An 11,320-nucleotide genomic window follows, 5' to 3' on the forward strand; every position below is an offset into this window, starting at 1 on the left:
GCTGGCATCCATCTTACCTATTCCATTCATTACCTATATTATCTTTAAAGATTTCTCCAGAAACAAAGAGCGATATTATAAGCAAATTAGAACATAGGATAGTTTACCTCTCAGATCTGTGGAGAAGGAAAGAATCTGTGTTCAAAGAAGAACTGGAACTAACAATTTAACACCAAATAGATAATTTTGATTATATTCAGTTAAAAAGGTTTCGTATGAACAAAATTAATGAAGACAAGATTAGAAGGGAAGCAATAAATTGGGAAAACATTTTTATTTTAAGGGTTCTGATAAAGGTCTCATTTCTAAAATATATAGAGAATCGGCTCAAATTTATAAGAATTGAAAGCCATTCTCCAAATGATAAATGGTCAAATGATATGAACAGACAATTTTCAGATGAAGGAATTAAAACCATTTCTAATTATATGAAAAGGTGCTCTAAATCATTATTGATCAAAGAAATGTAAATTAAGACAATTCTGAGATACAACTACCACCTCTCAGAAATGACAGGAAAAGATAATGACAAATGTTGTTGTCAACAAATATTGGAGGGGATGTGGGAAAACTGGGACACTATTGCATTCTTGGTGGAACTGTGAACAGTTTTAGCCATTCTAGAGAGCAATTTGGAACTATGCTCAAAAAGTTATCAAACTGTGCATAACCTTTGATCCAGCAGAGTTTCTATTGGGCTTATATCCCAAAGAGATCCTAAAGAAGGGAAAGGGACACCCATGGGCAAAAATGTTTGTGGCAGCCCTTTTTGTAGTAGCAAGAAATTGGAAACTGAGTAGATATCCATCAATTGGAGAATGGCTTAATAAATTATAGTATACGAATGCTATGGGATACTATTGTTCTGTAGGAAATGACCATTGAGAGGCTTGGAGAGACTTATATGAACTGATGCTGATTGAAATGAGCAGAACCAGGAGATCCTTGTACATGGCAACAAGAAGAGATTATATGATGAGCAATTCTGATGAATGTGACTCTTCCAATAATGAGATGATTGATGCCAGTTCCAATGATCTTGTGATGAAGAGCCATCTACACCGAGACTGTGGGAACTGAATGTGGATCACAACATAACATTCTCACTTTTTGTTTGTTGTTCACTTGCATTTTGTTTTCTTACTCATTTTCTTTCCTTCTTGATCTGATTTTTCTTGTGCAGCAAGAGAATTGTATAAATACAAATAAATATTGGATTTAACATATATTTTAACATGTATAATATATATTAGATTGCTTGCCATCTAGGAAAAGGAGGGGAAAATCTGAAACACAAGGCTATTCAAGGGTCAATATTGAAAACTTATCCATGCATATGTTTTGAAAATAAAAAAGCTTTATCAAAAAAAAAATTTTAAGACTCCTCCAAAGTAATATGGTAAAAATGATCCATACTCAGCATTCTCCTTATCTCTATTTTCAAAACACCTCTAAAACTTCCCATTCAACTGTTCCTGAGAACCTTCTCAAAATACCTGTGGAAGTCACAGCTCAAGGAAATTTCTTTCCAGAATCACTTCACAAATCATCATTTGCTTCTTTCTTTTACAGGAGATGAATGAGTTCTTTTGTGTATTTGTTTTTAAAAAAGACATGTTGTTATAATCAATTGTAAAGTAAATCTATTCTCCCACAATACACATTTTACAAGCATTTATCATGTTAGACACTGGGAAAATGATACAAAACAATGTCGGCCCTCCAGAAGCTTATATTCTAGTGCAGTATGCATGATCTTCACAATTTTTAAAAATTTATGTGAAATTATAAATTATATAAAGTTATTTTAAAGGGAATAAATGCTTTAATAACCTAGTTGCACTCTTCTAAAAGGATATTAGGGATTAAAAGAGGTCAAGATCAAATACAAAGTTTGGCCTTTAAAGCTCTCCACACAATCTTTCAAATAATCAAAAGGAATTAAGTACCTACAATATTAAGCCTTAAAACTTCACCTCTAAGCACACTGTAGTTTAGGTACCATCTTCCCCATTAGGTCTCTTCTTGCCGTCTACTTTAGTTGTTAATTACATTCTCCTCAATTATTTTATATCTACTGTGTGTGTGTGTGTGTGTATGTGTGTGTGTATACACATATTTAAACATTGATAAATGCTGTATGTGAATATAGCCAGACTGTAAGATTCTTTAAAGTAGATTGCTTTCACTTTTGCCTCTGCATTCTCAACACTTAGCACTGGCAGACAGGTGCTATTATTAACAAATGCTTTTTGCTTGAGAAATACATTTTAGACATGAAGAATGACTTATACAAAGGGAACTTAGGATGGCTTGTACAAAGGCTCAGAGATGAGAAATGAAACAATGGACACTTAAGGGGAACAGCTAGAAGGCCAGCCAAAAAGATTGGAGAGTGAAGGAGGGGAAAGATAGGTGTTGGTGGAAATCTGATTTGGGAATAGTTCATGTATCTAGTGAAGAGGGTTTTTGGTGTTTCTATGTTTTTTTTTTCCTGAAGTGTGTATGTAATACAAGAAAGACATACTCAGATTTATGACTTTAAAATCTCAATTTCAGGGCAGCTAGATAGGCCCTGGAATCAGGAGGACCTGGCACTAGACACTTATTAGCTGAGAAAAACCACTTAAAGCTGTTATTTTTAATTTGGGGGAAGGGGAACTATCAATTTGGCAGCTGTACAAAGGATATTTGGAAAAGAGACACTGGGGCCAGGAAGACCAAACAAGAGGATTTTAGTTTAAGTGAAAGATGCGGAGGGATTTTATTTTTTAGGACTTTTTTTATTTTTGCCAAGATTGGAGAGAAAGGCCCATTTATAAGAAAAGTTGTGTAGATAAGATTGACAGGCATGAGCAGCTGATGGGTAATGAAAGAAAGGGAAGGCCCCAAGATGACACCAATGTTGTACATGTGTGTGACTAGTTTCCTCAATGGAAATAGGAAAGTTTGGAGAAGAGATTAATTTGGAATTACTTTTGACATGTTGACTTTAAGATGTCTCTGAGACAACCAGTTGGAAATGTGCAGTAGGCAGCTGGTAATGCAGAAAGAGAGTTCAGGAGATGATGGCTGGATATAGGTTTGAGTATAATTACAGAAGTATAATTAAATCTATGGGGTCTGGCAAGATCACCAAAGGAGTGTATAGAGGGTTGGAAAGCTAGGTGGCGCAGTAGGATAGAGCACAAGGGCTGCAGTCAGGAAAACTCATCTTCCCGAGTTCAAATATGGCCTCAGACATCTACTAGTTGTGTGACTTTTGGGCAAATCACTACACCCAGTCGGCTTTCAGTTTCCTTATCTGTAAATGAGTTGGAGAAGGAAAATGACTGCTTCAGTATTTTGCCAAGAAACCCAAAATACGGTCACAGAGAGTCAGACATGGCTGAAAGATCACAACATCAGAAATAGCCCCAGAACAGAGTCTTGAGCCTGCTTGTGATAAAAGGGGAATGAACCAGCAAAAACAGTAAGAATATTGGGGCAACTATGTGGCACAGTGGATAGAATACCAGCCCTGAAGTCAAGAGGACCTTAATTCAAATTTGGCCTCAGACACTTAACACTTCCTAGCTGTGTAACCCTGGGCAAGTCACTTAGCCCCAATTGCCTCAGCAAAACAAACAAAAAAAACAGTCAGAAATAAAGGAGAACTTTTGTTTGCACAGTATACAACAAGGTTGGCTAACTAAATAATGCACATCCTCAGCTGGATTTTTGCAAATATCCTAAGAAAAACTGTTTTGGCCTGAGAAGGAAACCTAGAAAACACTCTCCCCAACAAAGACTTTTAGTGGCATCACAATGTATACAGCATTCTAGTCATTTCATAGCAGCTAGAAATATTTTAGCTGAAGTATAAACCAACATCAATGTGTAACATGCTGTTAACTACCATTCATCTTAAACTTCCTGAGTATTACCCTTCAAGTTCTATAAGACTGTTTTTTTTTCTTTTAAAACATTGCATAAATGAAAAATATTTATTATGTTTACCAATTCAAATTCTATCTATCCCTTCATCAAACTTTAAAAGTAAATTTTGTTTGTCCCTCAAAAATATTTCTTAAGACTGGACATATTTAATCTGTAACAGCTGTCTTGGAGGAAGAGGAGGTAAGGAAGGGAGACAATTTAGAAAACCATGTTTTTTAAAAATGAATGTTGAAAACCATTTTTATATGTATTTGGAAAAAATACTATTTAAAAACTTCCTAAATTGCTCCCCTCCCCTTTTTAAAAATTAATATGTGTGTGTCTGTGTAGCTCCTGCTTGGTATTTCTGCACATGGTTATATTAACTTTGTTTTTTAAAAAAATAATTTTTTTCTCATCCATTATATACCATTATTTCTATCTTTTCTACTATATAAGGATCAACACAAAGGATGGGACATTATTTTTTATTTTGGGTTTTTTGGTTTTTTTTTTTGTTGTTGTTGTTGTTGTGTGTGAATAACTCAAATGTTCCTAGAATAGAATTTTAAATATAGTGGCCATTCAATCAATGTTGACCAAGTCCGAGAAGATATTTCCTTTTATAAAGAATTTTAGCAATTCAGGAAACTGAAACCTTCCAGGTTTCACTAAAACAATAATAAGGTTTAAGTTAAGGACAACCAACTGGATTGTCAGGTCTTCCTGGTACATCTGTCATTTGCCTATTTAGACAAACTTCCTGTTAAGCAATTACAATGATCAGAAACTTAACATAAGGAAACATGATTTTCCCCCCTTGAGCAACAGGTTTCTTCCTTTTGGTGTTATTCATAAATTTGAAACTAGTCAAATAATCAAAGATTTTAAAAATTAGAATTCATTGACCTGAAAAACACAAAAATATAAAAAGGATTTATGCTACCTGAAAACATTTACAAGGTTCCCAATAGGGTAAGAATTCATTCTTTGATCACTTTTTTCTTAGGTTACTTAGTATTTCAAGTCTAGAGCAATTAGGCCACAGGATTAGAACCTAGCACACAGTACTAATTAATGGTGGTAAGTTCAATGAGACTCATGAATAGGTTGGTATTGCTGTTTCAAGGTCAGAGATCACCAATCTACACAGTCACAATTGTCATCCAAGGGCACAATGAGTTCTTCTGAAGAAAAGATTAACAATTCTTAGTCTGAATTTTCTGTTAGCAAATTTTCCAAATGTACATAATTTTCCAAAACTTTCCAAAATGTACATAAGGTGTGCATATACGTTGTAATTTCCTCTCTCCATTCCAACCCTTAAGTTTCTCCACCTCAGAGAGGTACACTGGAGAAATTGTAAAAGGTTTCATTGAAAATTAGAACTAAGAGTCATTCATTCATCCAACAAATAATTAATGAATACACATTATGCATAAGGAAGGGACTGCAGGAGGTACTACAGTAGGGAATATAAAACGATTAGAATACAGAGATCCACACAACTATAATACAAGGCAGAATATGTACAAAGTAAAACATACATTCTAAAGAGGAAGAGGTTATTTATAGCAAGAATAGCCAAGAAAACACAATTTTAGAAAGTTAGAGCCTTCTACCTTCACCTTTAGGAAAAATCAAGTAAATGATAAACAAATAACAGTGTATAGTGGAATTATAGGCTCACATGCCTTAGTGCAAATTATTTAGCAGTGTCTGGCACATAGTAGATTTTATATAAGTTTTCTCCTTCTCCTATCAACACTATCAACACACCTTAGTCTCCCTTAGGTTTGTCCTAGCACAAGTCTGGATACTGGAGTTTCTATACATCTAAAGCTCTCATCGAAGGCTTGGGAGTCCTTTAACCTAGATCAAAGGATTCTCTCTATTCACTAGTGGATAGATGTTCTGTTTAACAGGAAGACTTTGCAATTGGCTGCAATTTATCCTGTGCAGTATCTCAGGATGGGAATAAATAATACAGGGCAAGGAGATCCAACACCACTATGTGCACATATACATTCATCCCAGGAGCTTCATCTTCTTGATTCCATGTTTCGCTGACTAGATAAGTGTGCCATAGCAAATTAGATGATCTCTTAAAAGTTCCCCCACAAAGTAAAAAATGTACATGATAGAGATTCAGAGTGTCACATGTAAGTGGCTTTTTCTGTTCTTTGTATTTGTAAGTGTTCATCTTTGCTAGGTACAGAATACTTAATACCTAACATAATTACTTGTTACTAAAAGAGTAAGAAGAGCCAAAAGAAATATGCTTAAGTTTGTTTTTACATGTGAATGTAGGCAATGTTCACAGATTATTGATTTAGAACTAGAGGGGATTTTTGGAGCATTCCCATTATTTTACAGATAAAAAAGATTGTGACTGGCCCAAACTGTAACAGTTATATTCAAAATTATGGACTCCATATTCATATCCATGTTTTCAGATTCCAGATCCAGGTCTCTGGATTTTGAAATGAAGCCTCTATGTCAATTTGGTTTGCCATGTGGATTCACATCTACCTAATTTGTACTATATGTTACTTGGCATATATGATGGGGACAATGTCATAAAATGTAAGCCCCTCAATTAAACTAATTTCTTTGGGGGGAAATACATTTCCCCCTACCCACCCATTCACCCACTGTCCTATTTAGAGAAATTAGTGAAGAATAATAGCTCACAATAACAGTGCTTCACACACACTGTCCCAAAAGAGAAAAGAAATTACCAAAAGGAAGAAAATACCCACAAATTCACACAGGAAAGTTTCCTTCATCTTTTCAGCATTTTCCACTTTGTCAGATATAATTTGGAATACACTGGCTCAAACCACTACCTTTTTAAAGAGGCTTCAGGTATTTTGCATATATTACCCCAATCATCCTTAAAACAAACTCCAGGAAATAGCAGGCTCATTTAAAAATAAGAAAGGTGAGACTGATGGACAAGAAAAGACCAGCCCAGAGGTCACTTTGTCCAGAGCACAGTCAACAACAAATGACATATTATGCACAGTATGGGGGAGAAAGCTCTCAAATCCTGTATCTTACAGCTTCCTTTCAATCTCTGCTACCCTCTCAATAGAAAGTCTGTCTTTCTCTTCAACCTGGACAGTAACCATTGTGGCTTATTAGTCATGCTTGGCTGAAATGCAATTCATAACTGGAAGCCAAAAGAAAACAAATATTATGTGATAATATGTATGCTGCTGCCTTTTCCCCCTTTAAATCTGCCCTCTGGTATACATTGTATATACTGAATTCATTTCAAAAGAAATTTCCAAATACATAACTTTTATAGACATTCACACATTGTCCCAATGATTCAGTAACTGGGCATAACTGCTTTTCGCTAGTATTAATACAAGTCAAAAAAAAAAAATTAACTCTAAAATATCAGGCCAATAATTCATCACTATGTGATTACCTGATTATCTCCAAACTGCAGCTAGAACCAAGGGATTATTCACTTACCCTGGCATTTAAAATATAGCATCTACACCCTCAATAATAAAAGAGTTTTAGTAAGCTTTGTATCTTAGTAGTCCAGTTAACAATAGCTATGGTCCCAAGGGTAAATCTAAACTGAGAGTTAGGAGGAATAACAAAGAAAAACAGCTTTAGCCTAAAGGGATGTTATAATATACTTACTAGATTATTAATTCAATTGAATTCATTGAATATTATTAAATACCTGCTATGTATCAGATACAGTGCACTTATGAGAATGGGGGGAAGAACTTCTGGCATGTTCCTTAATTTCTGGAATAAAAACTACCTTTATTTTTGTTATAGTATTAATATAAAGAAAAGGTGAGAGAGGCAAAGAGAGAAAATGCTGAGGAAAAGAAATATAAAAGGAGAGATATTCCCACAAATCAAAATAAGTGGTTAAATTTCATTCACAAAGAGCCTACTTTTCAGGTCTAATTATCTAGTTAACTAAGTAATGGAAGAAACCTTACAATCATTAAAATGTTTGGGCTTTTTTTTTTTTTTAAACTATCATAGTACTTGATTTCATCCTCTTCTTAATCAATTAAAAAATCTAAAAACTGATATAAAAGATCTGTTCATCTAAAGAATGAGGATGCTGCCCCAACATAAATTAAAAAGCCTCAAATGATGATCCACGGATCATTTCTAATCTATTTCTATAGATTCTTTCACTCAACTTTTAATACATTATGTTTCTATCTTGTCTACAACACTAACACAAGTACATAAAGGCTTTGAAGAAAGATTTTAAGAAAATTGGTTTATCCCACAAAGAACAAAATCCTTAAATGAAGCTTCTTATTCTCCTCTACCCCGTAAAATTCTTTGGTCATTAAACATTTTCTATGAATATCCAGATGTGTTGCACAGGTAAAGAAGTTTGCTTTTATTTTTTTTTTCCCATTGGCTTTAGAAGGTTGAGTGCCTTGTTAGACAAGTACTGTCACATTAGTCAAAAACTTTGTGGTTTGAAGTTTGAACCCTGGAAGATTAAGATTTTAGGCTTTGAGATTTCAAAGTCCATTTGGCCATAAAGATATTTTCTTCATTTATACTTGACCAAGTATCTGGGAAACAGATGATTTTCAGTTTGTTTGTTTTTTGTTTTTTATGAGGATTCAGTTACCAAGAAATGAGGGTCATCATCAGTCCAATCAAACCACATTTTTATTTCACAATGTTTCAATATGAAGAATTGTGCTTACAAGTTTAAATTTGCATCTCAATCTTAAATATGTTTGTACTGTTTAAGTATAATGGAGTGGTAGTCCTTGTTACAGTATCTTTAACCAGAACAACATATTGTAAGAGTGTATCAAATACCTAAATAGACTACTACAGGCTGGAAAATACGGCTAAAAAGGAAGAAAAATTACTCAATAAACTATTACTATCATGATTTGGGTTTTTTTTTTTAAGGCCACAAATATATATATATCAGGATCTCCTTGAAAACTTTTTGGGAAAAATGCCACTTCTAGTGTTCGAAGTACTGAGAAAGTTAGATAACTAAACGAGGCAAAAATATAATATATTATTAAGCTACCTCCATATTTAAACTACTACACTTCCATTTTTTAAACATGTGGCTCTATCTTTAAGATATCATCATCTACAGAAACTGGGTAGTTATCCAAAGGGCATTCAGAGTAGTCACCATTTATTATTTATAGCATTAAATGTGGAAGTGGCTCTGATGTCACTGACCCTACCTAGTGGAATCTTTGACTCAGGCATTCATGAGTTAGAGAAAAATCTGACTATGAAAGTGTTCTGATATAATTGACAAGGGATCTCTTTTTTTTTTTCCCTCCTTTTCTTCAGCTCAAGGAAAAACTAGTTACTGTTAGGCTAGATACAAAGAAACCATCAAGGTTTCTGTAGCAAAGTGGCCATAAAGAAGCTAACAGATGAGAATCCTAGAATTAAAACACTCCCAGAATACTAAGCCACCCAGTCTACTCCCTATGGTTGATTTCCTAAGCCACTGAAATTGGCAAGAACCACCTGCCATATTTTTTTCCTCCTTGTCATCTTAGGAGAAATCAGAAATTTTAATGCCTCATTTTTACTCTGTAACTACTATTACTTTTTTCTTCATACCACCATACTCTCACCCATTTGTACAAAGACTTATTTTGGTTCCAAATTCACCTTCCTCAGGCCTAGAGCTGGCTCCTTAAACCCACACTGGTTTCTAATACAAGGTAGATTTACCCCATGAATTAGTCATAGCCTTTTGCTTTTTGCAGTTTAAAAGTGCTAAGGGCCTAGCAGGGCTTCACTGTTCTATACACACACACTCACACACACTCTCTCACAACACTCACACTCTCTCTCCGTGAACAGTTACTCTTCCTTTTGCCTAAAATACTGTATCTTCAGAGAATCCTCTGAGCCCTCAGCGTGAAGCAGCTGCCGGGATTTCCGCAGAATGTCAGAAGCCCTTTGTCCGGATCAACCCCAATAATCCAGTCACCAGAGAAGCCCGGGAGATCCGGGGCTATAAATCAGTCACTCCCTGAAAACCGAGCCCCCGGAATACACCCATCGATTATCTGGAGCATTCACTGGCTCTGCTCTCTTACTCGGGTCGGGAGGTGGGGGTGGGGGGGAGAAACAGAGATTAGTTACTTAAAGACTGGAAGAAAAAGAAAGGGGGTGCACTGAGGCCTCAAAGGTTTGAGGAAGAGGAGGATGAGAAGCAATGGCGACTGGGACTTCTCTGACCCTCCTTTTCCATTCTCTCCTACCTCTGTTAGTCTGAAAGGAGAGGGGGGAGGGGGCAGGAGAAATGCAGCGAGGGCAGGGACAGGGGGCGAGGAGGGGCGGAAGCTCGGACCGTGCGAGGGGCCCAAGGCTCCAGACAAGGCGGATCAGGGAGGATGGACCTGGGGGGGAAAGGAGCGGAAAGGAGACCCTTTGGGGTGCTAGGGGCGAGTTTGCCTGTGGGGGGAGGTTAGGGCGACGGGGGAAGGGAAAGGTGGACAGGATGGAGGAAGAAGGGGAGATCACCCGGACGGCGGGTCGGGGTCACTGGCCAAGGAGCAGATCTAGCCAAGGGCAGGCATCGGATCCTCAGGAGCAGGAGTCGGGACTGGGGGTGAGGGGTGGGGGACGGTCGGGGTCTGGGGTCTTTGGATCGAGTCGGTGAGGCAGAAGTAGGAGAGGAAAGGGAAGAAAAGACCAGACCCAGGGAGGAATCGGGTGGGAAGGAGGGGGGCGCCAGGGCAGGCCTCAGTCAGGGGTGCTGGGGGAGGGGAGGCGGAATCGGGAGTGGGTGGGAGGGTTCGGGCCCTCTGATCGCGCTGGGCAGGCCCGGGGCCGAGGGTCCGGCGCGGCCGCACTCACCATGAGCTCGATGGTCTTGTCTTCGATCACCGAGTCGGGCTCCATCGCGACACCGGCCCCGCCTCCGCCTCTCGCTCCCCGCAGCGGCGAACGGCCCCAGAGCTGGCGGCGGCGGCGGCGGCGGCGGCGGCTGCGGTGGTGTCGGTGATGGTAGCGGCGGCAGCGGCGATCGCACCCTCTCTAGCTGCCCGCCCGCCCGGGCCGCCGGCAGCTCCGCCCTCCCCTCCGCCAACGCCGTAACGCAACCCGGGGACTACAGCTCCCAGGAAGCCCCGCGCCCAACTGCAGGGCATGCCGAACTGGGCGGCCAATCCGCCGCAGAGCTTCCTGGGACCGAAATCCTGGCTCTTGATTTATCCTTTCGCGTGTAAATGCAATCTAAACTTGAGCTTCCAGATAATGTTCTAAGCAAGCTCTGTCTGCAGGGAGTTAAGACCACTACAATTTGGGAAACATAGGGGTGGTGAGCAAAAAAAAAGTTACTGTAGCTTTCATAAACTACATATCCCATCGGCCTCAGCGGTCGGGCCTTGTAGGTTTC

General features: G+C 38.1%; 1 protein-coding gene across 4 annotated transcripts in view; it reads right to left on the reverse strand.

Annotated features, from left to right (window-relative positions):
• FBXW11 (F-box and WD repeat domain containing 11) overlaps nt 1-10,979 on the reverse strand; it is an 83,979-nt gene extending 73,000 nt beyond the window's left edge. For 3 of the 4 annotated variants that reach the window (XM_051978901.1, XM_051978898.1, XM_051978900.1), the window contains exon 1: nt 10,780-10,979. In XM_051978901.1, coding sequence (XP_051834861.1) covers nt 10,780-10,824 — 45 coding nt within the window. In that variant the 5' untranslated portion in view covers nt 10,825-10,979. The remainder of the gene's footprint in view (nt 1-10,779) is intronic. The other variant, XM_051978899.1, reaches the window with a different exon arrangement.
• Between the last annotated feature and the right edge of the window lie 341 nt (nt 10,980-11,320).

The sequence above is a fragment of the Antechinus flavipes genome, chromosome 2 (genome assembly GCF_016432865.1).
Source record: "Antechinus flavipes isolate AdamAnt ecotype Samford, QLD, Australia chromosome 2, AdamAnt_v2, whole genome shotgun sequence".
Lineage (NCBI taxonomy): Eukaryota > Metazoa > Chordata > Mammalia > Dasyuromorphia > Dasyuridae > Antechinus > Antechinus flavipes.